Source organism: Centropristis striata, chromosome 3 (genome assembly GCF_030273125.1).
Source record: "Centropristis striata isolate RG_2023a ecotype Rhode Island chromosome 3, C.striata_1.0, whole genome shotgun sequence".
NCBI lineage: Eukaryota > Metazoa > Chordata > Actinopteri > Perciformes > Serranidae > Centropristis > Centropristis striata.
Genome location: NC_081519.1, coordinates 6,561,895 through 6,584,389, shown reverse-complemented (window position 1 = coordinate 6,584,389; position 22,495 = coordinate 6,561,895). Strand labels below are relative to the sequence as shown.

Here is a 22,495-nt window from a genome sequence, read left to right as displayed (position 1 = left end):
AAACAGCAGCAACAAAAACTTACACAAAATATGCCAAACATATTAAAATTAATTTTAGGTGCACTGAAGATGTTTGAATACAATTGTTTGATTTTTAAGTAAAATTTGAAAAAAATAAAAATACAATATTTTGTAATACAATGTATTATGATACTGCTGGTTATTTTAAAAGGCCTGGTAAATAAGCAGTAGGTTTGTCTGTCCTTTTCATAATTTCCCACTCTTGTCCATGTGGTGGCGCTAGCTCAACATAATCTCTTCACCGGTCTGCAGAGAAAAAGACGGAGAAGAAGAACGTGTAACGTTAGTTAGCATCAGCGTAAACAACTAGCGTAGTTAGCAATGTGTGCTATCTTGAAACAGTTGTAGATTTAGCAACCCACCGAGACAAATTCATCTAAGAACAGTTCATACCTGCGAAAACATCAACTCATACTTTAGGTACGTCTTTAACCAGCGAAGCAGAAACGACAAACGCCAGTTATCAACCCAGCTAACGTTAGCTTTCGGCAGCGACAGTAAGCGTTATTTTGTAAAGCAGACAAACATGTTGACCTGGCTAATGCTAGTAACAGAGTGCTAACCTGACTGGTAATGTCAGCAGCCAGGACAGAAAGTGACACAACAGCCACTTTTACTAAAGCTGTACTGGACCAGTTTTCTAATGTTGTTGTCGGTCAAAGCTCGCTATCGTTAGCCGAGTCGTCCTGTCCAGATAACCTATGCTAATGGTTCCTAGCCTTCTTGAGTCCAAGTACAGCTGACTAACGTTAGCATAGGAGGGTGGTGGTTTGCGATGGTAGCAGGCTTTGTGTTGCATTGTAATATATATAACAGTATATATAATGTTGCATTGTCTGACTGAACTGTCATGATTGCTACAGTCTGGCATATGTACATTAGGACTCAAATTTTAACCTGACTCCATATCAGGCTGGGATTGTCTTCTATGTGTCCTTTAATTTGAGTCTTTCATGTTACCTATATAATATATATTGGCATCTACAGTAGTGTCACGATTTCAATTCTGAATCCATAATCTATCAATCCATCTTCCTATTTTTCGTTATGGAATATTGGATTCAAAGCAGAATGGAGAAATCAAAGATTTGACCATATGGCCTTAGTGTGGTACATTCCAGAAAAATATGGTGGTTTCACACTTGCTACCATGTGGCCTGTATTTTAAAATAATTTGAAAGTGTGAATGACAGTTGTCAGGACATAAAACTAATCTGTTAATGTTAATTAATCAAGACCTGAAAGGCAAACAAAGGCACATCCAGAAGAATTTTTAAATAAAAAGATGTAAACGAATTGTTACCTTAAAATTGAAAGCCTTATCAAATTGTAGATTTGGAAAATCGTCATAACCCCAATGCCTAGTATATATATATATATATATATATATATATATATAGTATATTTTGTACTGGCTATAAGTCCATAAGAATAGTTGTTGCAGCATAGTATAGCCTATTTTCTCTTCATATTTAAGGTAAAGTAATTGTCTGTGGTATCATTTTTCGTTCCACAGAAAACTATCTTTCCAGCATCAGCTGAGAAATAGAATGTTAATTGTTTATTTTGTGGTTGATTGTTATTATGCTCATGTTATAATATACTGCCTGATGTGTCCCTTTTCACTTTTGGTAGGTTGTATGTTCTGAACGTCACCTTTCATCTGGTACAGTAACACTGTAACACCGCTGGCAGTCCTGTGACCCAAGAAAATAATGTGCTGCAGCTGAAGATGGGTGGCAGCGGCTCCAAATCCAAAGGATTTTGGCCTTTTTCTGGCTCAGGTAGTACGGACGATCCAACCAAAGATGGAAATGAACAGTCAATGTCAAGGGTTCGAAGTTTCCCAGGTGCAACACCTTTCGTGTTTACTAGACGAAGGTAAATATAGCCTCAGCAGCATAATCATATTGCCTTACAACACAAACATCCATATTGATATTTCTTTTAGTTCCTAGAAAAAGCTGACTTTTTTTGTTGACTACAGTCATTGGACTAGTTTGAGGTCCTGGTCACTTTTGTATCCATAATGCTCCACAGAAAAATAATTCCTATTGATGTAATAGCATAGCTCAGTTACTGTGTCCACGAAATTGCTTTAATTGGGCAAGTTTAATTGTTCTTTCAGCTACCATTGGTCATGCTTCATGCATTCCAGAGGCAAATCCAAATGACTGTATTACCCGGGAAGTTGCTGATAGCAGAAATAGCAGTTATATGAGTTAAACCTTTATGGACCAAAAAAACAGCAGTGGACGGCTCCTCTCTCTCCGTCGCAGGACGGAGAGATACAAAAGATCCTTCACTCCTACAGCCATCAGGCTGTCTCATTCTAACAGAGATTCTACCAGACTAACTGAATTTCCCCTCGGGGATAAATTAAGTAATTTTGATCTGATTTGATTGATTGATTAAATGTTCGATTTGCCAGAACATATTCGTCAAAAGGTGTTTCATATTCCATTTATTACATCAATGCAACAAAAGGCGAAAAAATTATAAGATGAGTCAGGCGTGGGAATCCAGAGCGAAATGGGTTACTGACCAGGTGTAGGCCTATCACACAATGGGGAGGAGCTCACCTAAAAGGTGTCCGATCGGAAAAACAGTGCAATGTCGCAACACGTCCTACGTAAATAATGATATTTTGAACAATGAATTAAAAAATCTTCAAATTCAAGGATGCACACCATTGTGCCATGAGCAAGCGACATACGAAATCTTAGGTCAGTCTGACTAACGATCAGCGAGAGATGCCCTCGATACACACACACACACACACACACACACACACACGCACACACGCTTCTTGCTTTATAGATAGATATCTTACAATATTGTCTATAACAATGGATAATAAAATGAACTTCTCTACTGCAGCTCTTTGTACTTTGATGAAGATGGCGACTTGGCCCATGAGTTTTATGAAGAGACTATTGTGACAAAAAATGGACGTAAAAAAGCCAAGCTGAAGAGGATTCAAAAAAACCTTACACCTCAGGTGAGGAAGTGATAATCCCTCACAGGGCTTTGCTCACCAACAGTAGCTCTGTGAATTAGCAGTCCAAATAATTGTAATCTCTTTTGTGTCCTTTCTAGGGAATTATAAAGCTGGACATCCCTTGCATCCATGTAGATTTCCCAGTTGTCCTCTGTGAAGCCTGATGATGTCTGAGCAGTGTCTCAGACTTGCCACTGTGTCAACTCCGTCCTGTGGTTTCCCCTACAGCTGGAAGCCTGAACCACCTTTTAAAATAACATGATCTCTTGATATATTTGATGCCCTTATGTGGACAGGCTGATGCGATGTGTGCTGAGCCTCTGCATGTGATCTGTTTTGGCTTGTGTGCAGTTAGACACAGAATAGGTCACCAATGGAGATTGTGAAGGATGCCAAGTCGGCAAAACCTACTCCGTTTACAGATCATGGTTTGTGTGCATGTAAGTGTGAATGTGTGTGCTGACATGGAATGAAATGTGACAGAGTCTGTACTGCTGCAGATTGTTTTCTGATATGATTCATTGAACTCTAGGAGTTTGAGGAAAATGGAACCAGTTCTTCCCTCTGTCACGGTCGTATCTAGAGTGGGAATGTTTTAAGTGCACACTTTTGTTTTTTTTGACACCATCATGACTTGCTTTATTATGCATGAAACAGGATCTGCTCATCAGTAATACCCTAGGGAGTTGACAATCAGTGGCCCACAAAATCTGAAGTGGATTATTGTCATGATGTTGGATGGACCGGCTTCAACGACCTCAGAGCCACACATGTACACAGCAGCAGTGAGTCTAGTAAGAGATCCTGTTGTTTTGTTTGCTGCTTTGGCATACTATGTTTCACTTTTAATTTATTATCACTGTTTTTTAATTACAGTACCAAATACTAAACTGTGTCATAGTCCTTTTTATGTTAATGCATTTTAGTTGAACAACATATTAAAGTGCATTTACCTTCTCTCAAGCTTTCAACATTAAGGAGGAATAAAAAAAATATTTTAATTACCATCGCCTATATAAACTCCTGGGAGGTCACGTTCTATGACAGAAAGTTATGTGTGGTTGGTATTTAATTTGCTGATTTTAATTATTTAAAAAAAGAAAAAAATATTTTAACTTTTGTCAATTTCATGAAAGAATGTTTTACATTATACATACAATTCATTACATTCCCAGCCAGTTATAGAAGTTAAAGCTGAGGAAAAAAAGAAATAAATAAAAATGAATAACTGAATAAATATTAGTACCAGTATCATGACCATTTCAATAAATAAGGATTGTTTTCTGCATTAAATGTTTTGTTAAAAAAGTTTTCATATCTGTGCTTATACAAGATGCCTATAGATGCCGATATGTCTCACCCATTATACTGCCTTGAGGACTTTGATTAGTAACGTGTTAGTGATGCAGTAAAAACATAATCCAGGACAAAAATAGTTCCTTCCAAACATAACTGGGAATGTAATTTTAAAGAGGCCAAGCTGAAGAACTATGCAGTCATGGAAAAAAATATTAGACCACCCTTTTCGTTTTAATGCCTTGTACAACTAAAGGTACATTTGTTTGGACAAATATAATAACAACAAAAATAGCTCATAAGAGTTTAATTTAAGAGCTGGTATCTAGCCATTTTCCATGGTTTTCTTGACAATAACCAAAATCTTTATCAAGAAAACCATGGAAAATGGATAGACATCACCTCCAAAATTAAACTTATGAGCTATTTGTATTATTATATTTGTAAAACAAATGCACCTTTAGATGTACCAGGCATTAAATTGAGCAAGAAATTGAAGAAAAGGGGTGGTCTAATTATTTTTTTCCATGACTGCACCTAGGCCTGGGAAGTTAGACTTGCATGGGGTCGGAAATACTTACAGAATCTAAATCAGTGGTTTTAAAGGGACTACAAGCCTCACACACAACATATTCTGCTCGGCGAAACTGAAGTATTTAGAAGATAGGGAAGGTAGAGGAGGAAATCTCTTTTTATTAGCATCAAATGTGTCTTACTGTGTCTTTATATAACAATAATTGGGCAAGCTTATGAGAGGTTTTTGTCTAATAACCAACAGAATTCAGTTCTTTGGCAAAGGTCGTAAATACTAAAATGAACTGACAGGACCTGCTCACCCATGTGGTGGAAATAAGTCTCCTGACCTCCACCTGTGATGAAATCAGCCACCTGTGTAGGAAATTGCAAGCCATTGTTGGGAGATGAAGTGTGTGTGTGTGTAATGAGGGCTTGGTGATGGTAGGAGAGAAATGGAGGGTATAATGCAACCTCCATGGGAAAGGGTTTTCTACAAAGCTGCCTGTGATATTGTTCTCCTAAGAGGATAAAGAGGACTGTGCCAAAATCCACTCCACTTTATTGCTTCCATGAAATGATTTTACTTGACGCAAGTCTTTGTGCTTTTTTGCCTATGAACAACTATGTTTTTTAGCTGAGTCTGGGGGAGACATGGCAAGACAATTACTTCTTGCTGTTTACTTTCACAAAGCTGTAATAATATGCAAGGCCATGAGGTGAATTGCAGTTTTGAGGTTAAAAGAAAAGATTTGACTCAGCAAGCCACCCATCCTCTGGCTTTGCTGACAAGAGTCTGGGCACAATTTAAGAAATGAGAAGTAGGCTTTTACACACAGAAACCTGTTAAAATGTGTAAATTCTAGTTTCCTGTGAAGCTATATGTGTCGAACCTGCCATGTCTAAAGTTTTTATGGTTTGTTTTTGGGGGAAACAACAGAAAAATCAAGACTAACTTAGCTGATTTACCTGTGTTCTGGTGGGACTGTCTTTTTAAGAGGAATCTCAGTCACAAGGTGTGCATGTGTATTTGAAAAGGTTATAATGGGGAAAGGAGGTAAATCATGCTTTGTCAATATAAGCACTTTTATATGTTTTCTTTGCTAAAGGTGCAAACAGATCTTATAAAAAGGTCTTTATGAAGTTATTCATTAACTTTCTAAGGTACAATGACCATTTAGTTCAACAGAAATGAGATTTTTTTTACGATGCATGAGTGTACCTACATGGTGAGGTCACTTCTTATCTTCCTGTACATCCCTGTGGTGATAAGCTTTAGTGACAATTTTATGGCCTTTATGGAAAATATCTCTTTACACAAGTAACTTAACATACAGACAAACATCTGTTTAACTAACAACTGAATATATAGTAAATAGCTGATTTTCTGGCACTAAAAGTGTGTCAAAAGCCACTCTATTGTGAGAACCTGACACCATAAATTAATCTTAAATCTAAAATTAGCAGACAAAGCAGCAGTAGATGAGTCTTTAACTGTCAGGGAAAGACTTTAGATGTGCTATGCTCACAAGCATGTAGCCGTACTGATGGAAAAAAATGTTTTAACACATCTTGGTACTCGGTAATGTGTGCCAAAAATCTTCATAATGGATTCTAAAGCCTTTAGCATATCCTAACCCTCAAAGAAAGACATGAGGATCACGAGTAAGCCATAACTAACAGGAAGCCTGTTTAAGGTGTGAATGGTTTCACATGCTTTCAGTTGAGTCATGATGGTAAAAAATCTGTTTACTGTGCTATCTCCTGCTTTGGTGCTTTCAAAGGCTTAATTTGAACTGACTACTTGAGAAAAAACACTATAAAACCTTATAGCAGACTGTACTTCAAAATGTTTGTATGCCCTGTCAATGACATCTGAGCAATGCACTTGAAGCATACTCTTTGAGACTCCCAAACAGAGGTGGAGTCTGTTGGTTATTTAAACACGAGTCAGTGGTGGATGTCAGCACAGAATGAACAACATCGTTTGTCTGCTTGGTTGACAGACTCTGTTAATGGAGCATAATAAGGAGCTTGAGCTGTATGCATCCTGATCCAAACAACTGGAATAGCTTAATTCATCTTCTTTCATCTGGAGATCAGAGAGGAAAAGGCTGCCGGTAAGACACATTGTTTGGACAAGTCAAGAAATGATGGATTTAACAACATATTATGATAATTGTGCTGTGTCAAGCAGATTTGCGGGGTTTCTGGCACAACTGAATGGCGTATGGAGAAGGGGAGAAGTCTGAAGTCAAAACTCCAGCACTTGTAAAACAACTTTATTGCAAGACCTTAAAAGAGAGAAGAGAGTCTTGAAAAAGAGTTGTTCTATTTACTACACATCATGAAAAGACAGATTTAAAACATATTAAGGATAATTGTGCCATATCATGAAAAAATGAATTCCACTCACATGGATTACATTTTTTTTTTTACCATTCGGAGCAAGCTCATATTTAAGCTAAAATGTATAGAATAGTCTGAAAGTCATTTTTTCTCAAAACAGATACACTATATGACTTTGAATCTGATTCAATTCCAAGTGCCATTATCAACTTTTTGGTACTAAAATAATGCATTTTATGGGCAAGATACAAAAAGCTTGGAGATTGTGTAAATGATGGTCTAAAGATTATTTTAGGTAGCCAAATAATCTACAGTTCAATTCAGTCTTTGAAACACTAGGGCACAGCAAGTTCAAATTAAATAAGCTTTGTTGAATGCCAATATATTAAAAAAACAACAACTAAAGAACCTGACCATGTATGTCTGTGTCATATTCATTTACTCAGGATAGACTAACTTTTTTTTCTGCTGCAATATAAACTTAGCTATAGCAAGCTTGAAACAGTTGAAAAAGTTAAAAGAAAATACCATAATGTTATAGCCAAACATAAAGTGTGATTTATATTTGGCCTGATCAATGCATCTTGCCTCAACGTTCAATTCAGAGCATCATTTAAAGAATGAACTACTTTGGTCTTTATTCAGGGGGAGTGAGCGGCATAGGGATATCATTTTACCTTGAAATTGATGCCAGATCAGGTTATGATTATGCTAAAGTGTAATATAATACTATTTTTAAATCAAAACCACATGCTCTATTATTACCTGCGGCAAAAAAACAAGAAATTATATCCATCGTAAATTTGAACCCCCCCCCCCTACTCGGGAATTAGATGCACCGAACTGTTGTTGCTCAACGTTTAGCCGTCATCACGTCGCTCCTGCCGTGTCTGTGTTAGCTTTAGCTGGCAGGGTTGTCAATCATCAACATGGATTGAACAGACTCTGACTTTTATATTTCACATGGCAGGACGCTGGAAAAGCAATGTATGTGACGGGTACATGAGTGGAATAAGCCCGAGACCTCAGCTTCACCAGAACAGGTCAGCCTGGACAGGAAGAAGAAACAACACGTTAGCTAACTTAGCATGCTTGTCAGTTTCAATGAAACTTTGAGCTAATTTGGCCAGTTTACGTTAACTGAGTTCGTGTACGGAAGAAGTTTAAAGTACGAGGGAACTTAAATGTACAGTAAGATGTTAAAGGTGGATAGTTTCGTTATAAATGTATTAATTTGCTTTGAATCTTTCTCCAACTTCCCTTTAAACTTATTTGCCTCAACTGAATTTCGAAGGAAAATGATTCATGTAACTTTAATAAAACCGGAAGTAGACTTCCATTCACCATACTTGGTATTATTGGTAACAAGCAGTTGCTTAAATGTACAGTTAGATGTTAAAAGTAGATATTTTCGTTATTAATTTGGTTTAAATCTTGCTCCAACTTCCCTTTAAACTTATTTGCCTCAACTGAATTTCAAAGGAAAATTATTCATGTAACTTCAATACCTCGGGAAGTTGACTGCTATTCACCTTACTTGGTATTTTTGGGTTTAAGCAGTTGCTTATAACTTATCTTCCAGATGTTATAGGTACTGTTTAATAACAGTATACATTTCCGTATGTTCACTGATACTTAATCTACCAGTGAAAGCATGTCGCTTTCACAACACCTGAAACTCAATGAAATACTTGCTCAAAGCCACAATTTCCTGTTTTTCTGATTTAATATTGGTGTCATCAGTAGAAAAGTTTCCAATTACCTTGACAACCTTTGTTACATGTGGAATTGTTTTTTTTTTGTCTTCTATTTGTGGCTGAATTTAACAAAACTGCTTTATTTTTCTTCTCAAGAGAAAGAGGAGAGAACGCGAGCAGTGACCATGGAGGCAGTATTTCACTCTCTCTTCACCACAGCTGGCCAGCTGCCTTGGTTACTTCTGACCCTGTTAACATCATGGACAGTCTTGTGTTCAGCAGATATAAAGCAGACAAGATGGCCATTATATTCCCAGAAGCCAGTTCTTCTCGCCTGGAATGCCCCAACACAGGAGTGTGCCCCGCGACATCGCGTAACTTTGTATCTCGACCAGTTTGACATTGTTGCATCTCCCAATGAGGGCTTTGTCCGGCAGAATCTCACAATTTTCTATAAGGAGCGCCTTGGGTTGTATCCCTATTATAAGCATGATGGTATTGCAGTGAATGGAGGCCTTCCACAGCTTGCCAACATGGTTCAGCACTATGACAAGATGCCTGAAGGTGTGCAAAAATATATACGCGAGCCAGAGGCAAAAGGTTTGGCTGTAATTGACTGGGAGGAGTGGCGCCCATTGTGGATCAGAAACTGGGATATTAAAGATATTTATCGAGTTAAATCCCGTGAAATGGTGGCCAAAAAGAACCCTACCTGGACCGTAGAACAAGTGGCAAAAGTTGCACAGCAGGAGTTTGAGCTATCTGCCCGCAAATTTATGCTGGATACTCTGAAACTGGCCAAGAGTTTAAGGCCCAATCAACTGTGGGGCTTCTACCTGTTTCCAGATTGTTACAACCATGACTACAGGAGTGGCCTGAAGAACTACACAGGCCGCTGTCCTGTTGTGGAGATGGCCCGCAATGATCAACTTAACTGGTTGTGGATGGAGTGTACAGCATTCTTCCCATCTATATACATCGGTTCTGCAATAGCCTCTACGAATGATGGGCGCCTCTTTGTCCGAAACAGGGTAAAGGAGGCGATGCGCCTGGCATCTGTTGGGGATGGATTAGCACGCCCTGTTTTTGTTTATACCCGCCCTACTTACATCAACCAGATGACCCTTCTCACTCAGGTTAGTTGGCTAAAGCAGTGGTTTTCAAACTTTTTGTGCAAGCCAAAATCTCAAGGCACACTGTATTCATATCGGTGCAAAATATCACTGATAATATCACACATGTTATCACTCTTTTTCTTTACTTTGATGAATCACACTGCAATAATCAGGGCTTTCCACTTGGACATGGAGTAGCTAGTCAGTGGGGAAAAGCTGCCATGGTCCAGCATTTACGTGCATTTATTTACCATGTAAACCGACTCTTATGAAGCCTTATTAGGAAATGTTTTGACCTAAACCTAGATCAGTGATATGGGTCGTTTTGACCAAAGGCTCATATGAGTTATTATAGGTTGTTTCAGCAGGTGCAAGTGATGTCCACTTCAGTCAGAGGCACTGTTTACAGGACGGGTGCTTTAACCAGCTGAGCCATAGCAGGGTTGTGGTTTAGCTGAGGTTTGTTTGAGGTACTACTACTGTAATGTCAGTGTATTTCCTACAGTAGATGGTGGTCGGCACGTCTCTAGTTTGGATAAGTATGTTGGAGGTGGTCATGGAAGATAAAAAAAATATAAAAAATGCCAACCTAAAATATATATATATATATATATATATATTGTGTCCCCCATCCATAGCAGTACATTCTTTAGCTCCTGTGTTGGTGTTCCTGCCTGCTTCTCTAAACTGGGGGTGTGCTGACCACCATCTACTGTAGGTAGTACACTGACTATGGATAAGTACCTCATACAACCAACTTAAATAAATTCAAGCTATCTTTTATATTGTTTCAGCTTGACTTGTGTTTGACACTAAAATAACGTCCCTGGCTTGAGGAAGTTAGACAAAATAGGTGAACATTAAACTTTGTTGAATGCGTATTGGTAGAGTACTCCACTGAACTGTTTGTGTAAATGTTTTATAGATGGATCTGGTCTCTACCATTGGTGAAAGTGTTGCACTTGGAGCTGCAGGTGTAATCTTTTGGGGGGACACCTCCTATGCCAGCAGCAGTGTAAGTGTCATATTCTTTCTGCCCATTTGATACTGAATACCCTAGTGGTCAGAGATTTGGGTTTAACATCCATTTCCTTTTTTTGTCTGCAGGCCAGCTGCTCCATCCTAAATGAATATCTTCGGGGTGATCTGGGCCGGTACCTCCTCAACGTGTCCACAGCAGCAGAGGAGTGCAGCCAGATGTTGTGTAAATCCCACGGCCGCTGTCTGCGCAAAGTACCTGACAATGACGTGTACCTGCATCTCAGCCCCTCAACACACAGCATCACCAGTCAGGGTGGCCAGCTGAAGGTTACAGGCAAGCCTGGCCAAGCCGAGCTGGCTCTTTTCCGCACACACTTCCAGTGCCAATGCTACAGTGGGTACAGGGGTGAGGCCTGTGCTGTGAAAGAAAAAGGGCAGAATAGAGCCTCCTCTGTCTTTGGGACCTGGCCTCTGTGCCTTTTACTCCCACTGGGACTCCTCTTTCTGCTACAGTGAGGAAACCGAGAAGCCCTAACTATTCACTGCTTCTGCCAACCCTGAAAAGGACAGTGCAGACTTTTCAACACAAAGGTGGCAAGTTACTGTGCGCTAGTGGTGCTGATGCATCGACAACAGCAGACAGTCACTCATATCAGAGATTTTTTTTATCCCAGCTAACTGGAATCTGTGACAAGCTGCACTGGCGGAGCTCAAACTTTAGGATCGCCTCCTGGAACTAATGTCCTTCCAGTTTTGCAACTGATCCTTAGCCTATCTCAAATAATGTCAAAAATCAAATCCACTAAAGGCCTTTGTCATGCTCCATATGGACCCTGACCTCCAGACCAGAGATGCTGCATACCATCACTCCACACTAAATGGACTAATTGTGGGACTGTTCCCACAAATGATAAAATACCTTAAAAAGAAACTGCTTAACCTTAAATTTACTGTTTTTAATTAACAATTTTTTTAACATAACATTAAATCAAAAAGTAAAAGAAACATACATTTGATGGCCAGCATTCTGTTTTCATTAGTTTTTGTTGCATCACAACAAAACTACTTTTGGTATTCTGCGTTTTTGTTTGCCTTATGAACAAAATGTAAATAGTTAATTATGCCAGATGATGATAAATTATGAGAAATCGAGCCTTAAATCTCTTTGGTTATCTTTGGCTAACAGAAACAACACGGCTGGACCTGTTTCAGTTCAAACTAGTGCCTTACCTGGGCGATGAAATGCTCTTTTTTTAATAGTTGCCTTTGTTTTATAAATTATAACTATTAAGATTTTTACACCAGTGTTGATCTCAGACCTCTGTTGGGCACAGTGCTAATAATATGACCTCTATGCCTTCCCAGTTTTCATTTAATTAACGAGGAAACTGTTTATATATGAAGGAAAGGATGAACAGATGGTGAAGAAAAGATAAATGTTATGTACTTGCAAATGTTGTCTACTAATTTACATGGATATGACTGTGAAAACAAGTTATGATTTTTCATGAAAACAGACTGAAGCCAGCTGGTCATGGGAGATTAAAGAGGGTTCAAGGTTTACTGGTATTGGCAAATCGTTTGGCTGATAAGTAACAAGAAATTGTAGGAGATAAATGCCAAAAATATGTTTATTTTTAAATTATAAAAGGGTATGTTTAAACATGTCTTCAGCCACAGTTCTTGAATATATAAGGGATCATTTTGAACATGTTTGTGTTTATGTAAAAAAAAAAATGTCTTCCGATTTTCTTTATAGTCTAAAATATCGATATTAGCCCTCAGGGTCTATTCACACTAATCCGTTTTTTTATTGTGTAGATTGCCAGTGGTACTTTGTTGATAGAAATGACTGTAGGTACATCTTCATATTATTTTATTGCCAAGTAATTATATTTACTAGACTGAAGTTAGCTGAGCAGTGCCATATTTATACAGTAGTTTCTGTATCTATTCTGGAAAGCACCGCTCAGAAAAGTATTTAGCTATACCTTAAATTAGTTATGATGCCAGTTGGCAGGGGATTGGTTGTGCTGTTTGATCACAAACGGTTATAGTAAGGAAGTTTGGTGTATGCTGCAAACATTTTGAAATACTGCACTTTAACTACTTTTTTGTTGAGGTGATCTGGCTTTTTTCCATGGTGATTCTTATAAGATATGTTTTTTTGCCATTTTGCCATACATGTATTAATATTAATATTTGAAGCCAAATTTGAAAAATATCAAAGTGTTTTGTATTTGAAAACATTTCATATTCACCTTTTATATCAGAAAAAATAATTATTTAAAGAGGATTTTGAATGTATTTTTCTGTTGTTTTTTTTCTTTTTCCGGAGGCTATACGATACGATACATGTTTAGTCTTTCTGCAAAAATGTTTAAAATAAACCTGGGACGTGCTGTATTTGTATTACACTGATCCGTGTGATTTCTTTTCAACAATGAGAGAAAAACATATGAGCTATTTGAAGTTCACACCAAAGCAAGTTGATATAAAAGAAATTAGATATATACTAAAAGTGGCATTCAATACAATAAAGTTTGTTTTAAGGAATGTGGTAAAAATCAAAAGAAAGTTGATAATAAAGAATATATCCATGACTAAACTAAAAAAAATGCACAAATGTATATTTTATTTCAATTAATAGATACATTTCTTTGAGGAAGAATTCTGTAAATATCTAAATGTAGTTAACGTTTCACTCATTTTCACTGGATAACTTGCACATAATTTCATAAGATACTAATTATTTTTGACTGATGTATTTATTATGTTAAAATATTGTATTTATTTATTTTATTTTCTATATTTTAATTTATTTGGCTGATTACCTTCTGCAGGAAGTGACGCCTGGTGCTTAGTGTTGTTATGTGCAGCTCGTAATGTGCTCCGACGAGAAACAGCGATGCAAACCCTCTCTGTGTAACAGACACATTCATCTAAATTCCTATGCATTCCTCGACTTTCTCGTGTGACCTTTTCTACCCAGTTTTTACTCGATGACTGATCGGACAGTTTTTATCCAAGGAACGCTGAATTTACAGGTCGTTTCTTGTCGGTAAAACCATGTCTAGCTAGAGTCAAGCTTACGATTTCTCCTCTCAGTTTGAAAACGCTAGCTTCCACCAGCATCGACCCGAAGCCTTTTCTGCAACATTTTGACATCATTGACAACCAACGATGCAGAACATGCAGACATGACGATAAAGCAGACAACCTCGTCCACCTGCCAGTGAACGTGTCCAGCAGTCCTCTCCTCTGTGTTGGTATGTTTTCCTCTGGTGCTGTATCTTCCCATCCCGCGTCCAATCTCTGCAGAGAATTAGCTAGTAAAGAGCGACTCGTCGAGCTAATGTTGGCTTATTTGCATGTTTTGGCTGCTTCAGTTCACCCTGTTGCCCTGCAATACTTGTTAATGTTCTTCCTTAACCCTATAAAGCCAAGTGTATCATATTTGATACACAAGTTGTTGAGACCTACATCATCAGTCTGATATATTTTTTTCCTGAAAAACCTGATGTATACATGTGTTGGAGATTTAAAAAAACAACAATTGAGCAACAAATTGCACAAAAAATACCAGATGTAGCAAAAATGATACAGGTTCATTGCTGGGTGAAAACTTAATATCAGCAGATAAATATTTTTTTTCTTGCATATTTGAATTAAATGTTAAAAGGAAAGTCTTAATAGGATAAAAATGTTCGGTTTTATGTTTTTGTTAGTTCAAGAAAAACAAACTGTGAGCAACAAATTGTACAAAAAGACCTGATGTATCAAATATGATACAAATTAGAATTCATATATGCAAATTTATTTATTTATTTTTTGTCAGCAGGTTCAATAAATACTCAAGTTTTTAAAAAATATAATTTTCTGGCAATTATTTCATGGTTCAGGCTTTATAGGGTTAACCCATTGAGGCCTGAAAAACCGCTGGGCGATTTTAAAATAAGCCTCTAATTTTCTGGAAATTCTGGAAAAAAGTGTGAATTCTTCTACTAAATAGATTTTTCAGCCTCTGTAGCAGATAGAAATGAAATTCAGTATTTCAGTATCTCTCAAGTATTTGAGAGCTTATACAAAATACTACAAAACGACGTAAACGCTTTCCAGGCTTCAATGGGTTAATCGAGGAGCGTTAACTGTCTCTTAACTAATTGCATTTCTTGGTGTTTTCTTGATTCACCTTGTGTCTCTGGCTGCAGTCCTAACTGTTGAAACATAGTAAGCTGGTTTACATTGTCACACCTTCAACATCTGTCTGTGGTTTAACCTTTTTCCTTAAGAGCTTCTTTTGTTTCATTGAGTAAACTGTCGACCCCTGACTAAGTGCTATATTTGATGGACATATATTATATTCAATGCTTATCAAAAACACTACAGAACAACTGATAAAATGAGCAAAGTTTTCAGGCGCCATACCTGATTTCAAGCATAAAGCCGTTTTAAATTCATATAATATTTAATGCAATAATTTGTACACTTGTATAAGTATAATACCTTGTATAGCTGCAACAATTATTTGATTAATCAAACAATAATCGATTATTAAATTAATTGAATAATTGGTTTGAGCATTTTTTTAAAAGACAATAAGTCCAAATTCTCTGATTTCAGCTACTTCAATGTGAATATTTCTGGTTTCTTTGTTCCTTTATGACAATAAGCTGAATATCTTTTTGGTTTGTGGACAAAACAAGAGATTTGAGGATGTCATCTTGTGGTTTGGGAAACACTGATTGATATTTTTCAACATTTTATTGACCAAACAACTAATCGATTAATCGTTTAAATAATCGACAGATTAATCGATAATGAAAATAATCGTTAGTTGCAGCCCTAATACCTTGAACAACTTTTCAGGCTCACAAATCTTTTCATGCTTATCTCCTTGTGTGTGTGTGTGTGTGTGTGTGTGTGTGTTATTGCATTATTATTATATAAAGAAGATGATGGCGATGGTGAACATGGTGAAGTTTGTGATTTGGAAGAATTTGAGCTGCTTATTTCCAATAAAGTTTTAAATAAGTTTTAACAATCATACATTCTTAATAGGCCACTTTTTGTATAAATTACGTGTTCTTTCCTGAATCTTGCCAATGCAAAAGCCTTCTATCCTGTTGTTATTTATATCTCTTAGTCGATATTTAAAAAAAAAAAAAAAATGTCATGTAGTTTGCTTCAGAGAAATGAATAAATATTTTTTTTCTCTCTCCCCTAAAAATAAAGAGGCCTTGTGACCCACCTGTGAGGCTTTGGCGACCCCTAGTGGGAGTCAGAATCACCAGGCTGGGGACCAGAGCTTCAGTTTTGGAAATGTGAAGGATTCACCTTATTTACTAAGCACTGAAATGTCTAGTGAAGACATAACCCTTGAGGCAAACATTTCTTTCTCACCTTGAGACAAATAACTGAAGGCCGACCTGCCCTCATAATCAACGTAGAATTGCATCTGGAGATGTGGCAACATTAGTGTAAACAAAGCTTGTGTTCTCATTTTTTTATGTATGTGGATAATAAAACCAAAGATTGTGAAGGGGATGGTGATTTTAGCTGTGAAACAGTTAGAAATACTGTCTGACCAGGACCTCTCAGACTATCCACTGTCCAAGGTTATAATAGTTTTTTATTTTTCATTAGTTTTAGTTTTAATTTCATTGTCAATTTTTGTTTTCAAATTCAGTTAGTTTAGGTTAGTTTTTAGAGTGGGTTTGCTAGTTTTAATTAGTTTTTATTTTTTGGAAAATGCTTAGTTTAAGTTTAGTTTTTATTAGTTTTAGTTTTTTTGTAATGGGGTACTTGTTGGGTGCCAGATGAAAAAAAGTCACAATAAAATGTGCCTTTATCTCCTTTTATTATCCATCTCAGCCCAAATAAGTTTATTAAGTCATAAAACCAGATAGATGAAATAGATTTCATATCAACCAAAAAGGTTTACGTATGAAAAAAGTTGACAAAGACGAAAACTAAGGACATTTTCACTATAATTTCAGTTAGTTTTAGTTAGTTTTGTAACCACAAATTACAGTTCCAGTTAGTTATCGTTTTTTAAAACCTCTCGTTTTTATTTTTATTTCAGTTAACGAAAATGTTTTTTCAATTCTAGTTTTCGTTATTTCGTTAGTTTTCGTTTACTATAATAACCTTGCCACTGTCAACAACTTTTTTCCAGATTGTTCATCTCGTCAAAATGAATTTCTTGCGGAACCGTCTCGTTGTTCTGGGCCTGGTGTTGCTGGCCACGTTACTGTTGTACCTGCTGCTGCCATCCATTCGCCAAGGCAGCATGGAGCCGTCTCTAGACGCGCAAAAGATGGGGCTGAGTGCCACCCCTCCTCCTCCGCTTCCAACCATCAATGTGTCTATTCGTACTGGACAGCTGCCCGGGGACCCGCCGCTGTTCTTCAGAGAAGCTCTACCTATTGACGGAGCAGGACGACAGATATTGCCACGGTGAGCTGATAAGAAGAGACAGATTTACAACATCAGAGCAGATAACGTAGCTTTTCCTTGCAATCACAGCCAGGGTGAACAAACCGGACAATAATGATGGTAGATTAACCCATTGAAGCCTGGAAAACGGATAAGTCGTTTTTTAGTATTTGTATAAGCTCTCAAATACTTTTAGAATTTCATTTCTATCTGCTACAGAGGCTGAAAAATCTATTATTTAGTAGAAGCGTTGACACTTCTGTTGAATTTCCAGAAAAACTTCAGGTTTTAGGGGCTGATTTTAAAATCGCCCAGAGGTTTTACAGGCGTTTTAGGTCTCAATGGGTTAAAGCACTTACTTGCCTCTGATGAAATCCTGAGAAACAAAGTAATTTCTCTGTGCAGGCTGCAAGTGGTCCTTCTGCATGGCCAGGCCTTCACATCCAAAACCTGGGAAGAGCTGGGTACGATGGCCCTGCTGGCAACTAACGGATATCAGGCTTTAGCTATGGACCTTCCAGGTAAGCTTCAGGCTCATTGCACATTATCAGCACTTGATATCACATAAAGGCACAATGAATAGGATTTGACTCAAAATGAAAGAATATCTCCTTTCAATCCTCATTTATGACCCACGACAAGTATGTTGCAGTGTCTGTATCTGCAGAAACCCTGCTGTCTGTCTGTTTTTTGTTCTTTCTTTTCCTTTTGCTGTGGTAGTGATATTTTCGTTTGGTCACTGGGTTGTGAGGGCTAGAGTCTGTGAAAACGTAGGGACCAATAGGCAAGGCAAGGCATGGCAAGTTTATTTATATAGCACAATTCAGACACAAGGCCATTCAAAGTGCTTTACAGGGGCAAGGTTAAAATACATAAAACACATTAGAAAACATTTAAAAGCGAATTTTAAAAAAAATAAATAAATGAAGTGAATGAATAAAAAATTTAAAAGCGAATGAATAAAAATTACAGGTTAAAATGGAAACAGAAAAGTCTTCAGACTTGATTTAAAAGAGCTGAGAGTTGCAGCAGACCTCAAGTTCTCTGGGAGTTTGTTCCAGAGATTTGGTGCATAAAAACTAAACGCTGATAGCCACATTTTAAGCACACATCCAAGAGGAATCTATAAAACTGTGTTTACAAACCACAACGGACAAACCCTTCTCATTGTGCATTTAACTCTTCATAATAATATGTATGGGCTGATACAGTAACAAACAAAATTTAGAGATCAGGATTATTTTTAAATTGAACCTAAGTTCTAACATATATAAACTCCTATTGCACATTGTTTTGCACAAATTTAGTCGAAAACGGTTACAGGCAATCAATTTTCTTCACAATGAATAGTAATATACTAGGAAAGTCTGAATGTAACAGGTGAGTAGGTTGGCCTACTCATTCTGAAATAAAGACCAACAGGTCAGTGTTCAAATAGATAATATAATTTAATTATTATTTTTTTTTGTGTTGGTTTAGCTCTTTTGTGTTTCCTGGGCCGATAGTGCACTCTTGTGGTTTAAGATCAGAAAATGTTTTTACCTGCCTAACCTGAATATAGTCTGTTTCACTGGGTTTGCAGTGTTCAAACCTTTCAGACACAGTAATGTGTAAATAGAATGAAATTTTGGTGTGACTGGATGTTGATCGAAGTGTAAATATTACCATTATGTTTCAAAATCCTTCTTGGAGGCTACGGAAAGTCGCCAGACTCCGAGGCTTTGAAGACTGATCAGAACCGAGTGGACCTCCTTTCAAGGTTTATGGAGTCTCTGGGTGTCCGGGCAGCCGTGCTCCTGAGCCCGTCCTTAAGTGGACATTACTCCATCCCATTCCTCATGAAGAATAGCGCTCAGCTGCAAGGCTTCATACCCATAGCACCAGTCGGTACCCGAAGCTACACTCCACAGCAGTACCAAAATATTCAGGTAAGGGAGGTAAAGATTATGTGTGTTAATAAATTAAAACTGAAACAAGAGACATATTATGGAATCCATTCCTTGTGTTTTATGTGAGGAAAGAAACATCGCTGCCTGTGTTTGAATAGCTTCTGTTAGCTTCACATTTGACAAACAGATTTGTATATTCAGATTGGTAGCCTTTCCAGTTTCAAGATATCATATACTCAACATGAGCAGAATTGATACACACTGTGATTAAAAATAACGAAAAAACAGGATATTGACCATATAACATGATTTAAGAAAAATAGGTCACATTTATTTATATAATGATGATAAAGTTATATGTAACATATTTGCAATAAGTTTGGACAATCATGCAAGAAAACAAACTTAAAATAAGAGATGTGCTGAGCTTAAAATAAAAACAGAAATTGTGTGTTTTTGTACGTTTCAGTTGATAGAATGACGTGTTTGGTGTGGAAGCAGATATGGGTCATTGATTTTTCTTTGTTCACAAATAATTTCACAGCCGGCAGTTGCAAATCACCTTTTGTGTATAGTGAGAGAAAGTTGCATGCACTTAAGGTGTAAAAACAGGGTGCACATTAGTGTCACTGTCACATGCACATTAAGAAAATTTGAAATGTTAGATGTGTCTTTCTCTCAGACTTTGCAAACTTCTGCAAAACTGTATTACACATCCACAAACCTTAATTTGTGAGATTTTTTCTTTTTTCTCATGAGGGTTGACTTTTCATTTTTGGGTGAACTGTGAGGTGAGACTAGGAGGCCTCTTTATGTAACATGTCTCTTCAAATACCCATTAAGTAAAGCATTGTGCACTAATGGATTCTACACACTGTGGCTTTATTACATTTTGCTCCAGAGATGTAGTTTTGCAGTGTGTCTCAATAACATTGTTTTGGTATTTGTGTCATGCCTGTAAGCACATACTTAAATGCACAGTATGTAATTTCTGCAGCTTGGGGTCTCTCAGTTGAAACAATAACAAAAGACAGAGTTTAATGACCAACCAATGAAGGTCTTTAAACCAGGAGACCAGTGTTTGTGTCTCGTTTATGGAAGTTTTGTCCAGAAGTAGTGTTTTTGTGCCCTGTTTTTGGAAGTATTTTTAAGCCTAACATGTTGCTTTTACCTAACCATGATCAAGTGGTTTGAGTGCCTATCGTTAACCAAATTGTTGGAAAGGAAATAGTTTAAAACATGTCACACGTCACAATGAGAACGAGTTGCAGAGGTCAGGATTTTTGTGGTTCACAAATGTAGAGATTCTGTGACTTTCTGGTTTGCAGAAACATACAATTTATTCTGGGGACTTGCTTGCCACAAAACCCAGTCCCAAGGGTCACAAGATTATCATTTTCCCAGTTCATGTGTTTTCATGTTGCAACAAACCAGATGTCACACCACGACAGCTCTGCTTTTATGGGGCTCCTGGGGGTCTGAGCTCTGGGCTAGCTGTACATTTATTTCACTCAGTAAACAAGCCGCTCAGTGAGGCAGAATCCATTTGTGTTTTTATGGCTCTTTTTGCTTAAACAGTGCTGAGGAAAATAAGCTTTGTAGGGCTGCAGCCAACAACTGATCAAAAATAATTCTAAATGTCAGAATAATGGCTCTTACAATTTCTAAAGTGACATCTTCACATTGCTTGTTTTGTCCAACCAAGAAAGATTACTATCAAACATAAGACAGCCAGAAAGCTTCACATTTCTATGCAACACTAGAGCCACCAGGCAGTTACAGTAAATTTATCACCCACATGTAGTCAGAGGGCTTTGTGCATCTTTACACTTGATATTGGTGTCTGTAAGTGTGAACATGTCCTTTTTTTATTCGGTGTTGTCTCATAGTTTTCTCACTCCTGTGTGCTTTTTTTAGACTCCCACTCTAATTGTGTTTGGAGCCCTGGACACAAATATGGGTGCCCAGTCCCACAAGAACCTCATACAACTTCCACATCACTCTGTGCTCAAGTTAGAAGGAGCTCGCCACGCCTGCTACATGGACAAACCCAGAGAATTTCACCAAGGGCTCATCGACTTCCTCAGCAAGCTGAAGTGAGATGTGCAGCGGAGGAATACGATGTAGAAACAGGGACACAAGTTCCCTCGTCAGTGATTTAGTGTGGCGACTTATCGGAAAGCTTCAAAGATTTACATTATTCTCATGATATCACCCGAAGCAAAGAACACTGGCATGGGATTAGGTTTGAATACATGGAAAATGGCATGTAAAACCTTGTAGTGACATTTAACAATACATTATTTCAGAATTATCCATTATAAAAGCTTTGTTTTTTTGTTTTGTTTTTCAGTTTTCCATAGTGTCATCGAAAAATACTAGTTCAGCTCAGCTTGTTGTAAAAAGTAGCTTCAGACTTGTGTAGTGGTGAGTTTTGTTTCATGTGTTTCATGTCTCTCTTTGCATGTAAAAACATGGAATGTGTTTGCTTCACTGTTACCATTTTTGTAGGTGACATGTCAGCTGCTGTAAATATGCAAATGTAGCAGGTGCCTGTGTTTGAATAGCTTCTGTTAGCTTCACATTTGACAAACAGATTTGTATATTCAGATTGGTAGCCTTTCCAGTTTCAAGATATCATACACTCAACATGAGCAGAATTGATACACACTGTGATTAAAAATAACGAAAAAACAGGATGTTGACCATATAACATGATTTAAGAAAAATAGGTCACATTTATTTATATAATGATGATAAAGTTATATGTAATATATTTGCAATAAGTTTGGACAATCATGCAAGAAAACAAACTTAAAATAAGAGATGTGCTGAGCTTAAAATAAAAACAGAAATTGTGTGTTTTTGTACGTTTCAGTTGATAGAATGACATGTTTGGTATGGAAGCAGATATGGGTCATTGATTTTTCTTTGTTCATAAATAATTTCACAGCCGGCAGTTGCAAATCACCTTTTGTGTATAGTGAGAGAAAGTTGCATGCGCTTAAGGTGTAAAAACAGGGTGTACATTAAGAAAATTTGAAATGTGTCTTTCTCTCAGACTTTGCAAACTTCTGCAAAACTGTATTACACATCCACAAACCTTAATTTGTGAGATTTTGTCTTTTTTACAAATTCGCTGTTCAAAAATATTCCTGCACACATTTTAATTACACATGTACAAAGTATTTCTAC

At 37.2% G+C, this 22,495-nt stretch overlaps 3 protein-coding genes across 4 annotated transcripts; all 3 read left to right on the top strand.

Annotated features, from left to right (window-relative positions):
- Positions 1–283: 283 nt before the first annotated feature.
- Positions 284–3,912, top strand: tusc2b (tumor suppressor 2, mitochondrial calcium regulator b). The gene is made up of 4 exons (XM_059329342.1): positions 284–441; positions 1,657–1,902; positions 2,902–3,022; positions 3,121–3,912. Exons 2-4 carry the CDS (start codon positions 1,754–1,756, stop codon positions 3,184–3,186), a joined length of 336 nt encoding a protein of 111 aa, XP_059185325.1. The 5' UTR covers positions 284–441; positions 1,657–1,753; the 3' UTR covers positions 3,187–3,912.
- A 4,134-nt stretch (positions 3,913–8,046) lies between these two features.
- Positions 8,047–13,394, top strand: hyal2b (hyaluronidase 2b). 2 transcript variants are annotated; one of them, XM_059329416.1, is made up of 4 exons: positions 8,047–8,223; positions 9,034–10,013; positions 10,918–11,007; positions 11,100–13,394. In XM_059329416.1, the coding sequence occupies exons 2-4, from the start codon at positions 9,063–9,065 to the stop codon at positions 11,487–11,489; spliced, it is 1,431 nt and encodes a 476-aa protein (XP_059185399.1). In that variant the 5' UTR covers positions 8,047–8,223; positions 9,034–9,062; the 3' UTR covers positions 11,490–13,394. The 2 variants fall into 2 exon arrangements, with proteins under 2 accessions (XP_059185399.1, XP_059185401.1); XM_059329418.1 differs by lacking the exon at positions 8,047–8,223 and adding an exon at positions 8,268–8,385.
- A 455-nt stretch (positions 13,395–13,849) lies between these two features.
- Positions 13,850–22,160, top strand: abhd14a (abhydrolase domain containing 14A). Its single transcript, XM_059329419.1, has 5 exons — positions 13,850–14,242; positions 17,152–17,432; positions 17,817–17,932; positions 19,104–19,339; positions 21,218–22,160. The coding sequence occupies exons 2-5, from the start codon at positions 17,170–17,172 to the stop codon at positions 21,398–21,400; spliced, it is 798 nt and encodes a 265-aa protein (XP_059185402.1). The 5' UTR covers positions 13,850–14,242; positions 17,152–17,169; the 3' UTR covers positions 21,401–22,160.
- Positions 22,161–22,495: the final 335 nt, after the last annotated feature.

Excerpts from the sequence above, each read along its gene's own strand:
- hyal2b (XM_059329416.1), top strand. The coding sequence starts at position 9,063 with ATGGAGGCAGTATTTCACTCTCTCTTCACCACAGCTGGCCAGCTGCCT. Across the intron at positions 10,014-10,917 it reads AGATGACCCTTCTCACTCAG|ATGGATCTGGTCTCTACCAT; the intron begins GTTAGTTGGCTA and ends AATGTTTTATAG. Across the intron at positions 11,008-11,099 it reads CCTCCTATGCCAGCAGCAGT|GCCAGCTGCTCCATCCTAAA; the intron begins GTAAGTGTCATA and ends TTTTGTCTGCAG.
- abhd14a (XM_059329419.1), top strand. The coding sequence starts at position 17,170 with ATGAATTTCTTGCGGAACCGTCTCGTTGTTCTGGGCCTGGTGTTGCTG. Across the intron at positions 17,933-19,103 it reads TTTAGCTATGGACCTTCCAG|GCTACGGAAAGTCGCCAGAC; the intron begins GTAAGCTTCAGG and ends TCCTTCTTGGAG. Across the intron at positions 19,340-21,217 it reads AGCAGTACCAAAATATTCAG|ACTCCCACTCTAATTGTGTT; the intron begins GTAAGGGAGGTA and ends TGCTTTTTTTAG.
- tusc2b (XM_059329342.1), top strand. The coding sequence starts at position 1,754 with ATGGGTGGCAGCGGCTCCAAATCCAAAGGATTTTGGCCTTTTTCTGGC. Across the intron at positions 1,903-2,901 it reads TTCGTGTTTACTAGACGAAG|CTCTTTGTACTTTGATGAAG; the intron begins GTAAATATAGCC and ends TCTCTACTGCAG. Across the intron at positions 3,023-3,120 it reads AAAAAAACCTTACACCTCAG|GGAATTATAAAGCTGGACAT; the intron begins GTGAGGAAGTGA and ends TGTCCTTTCTAG.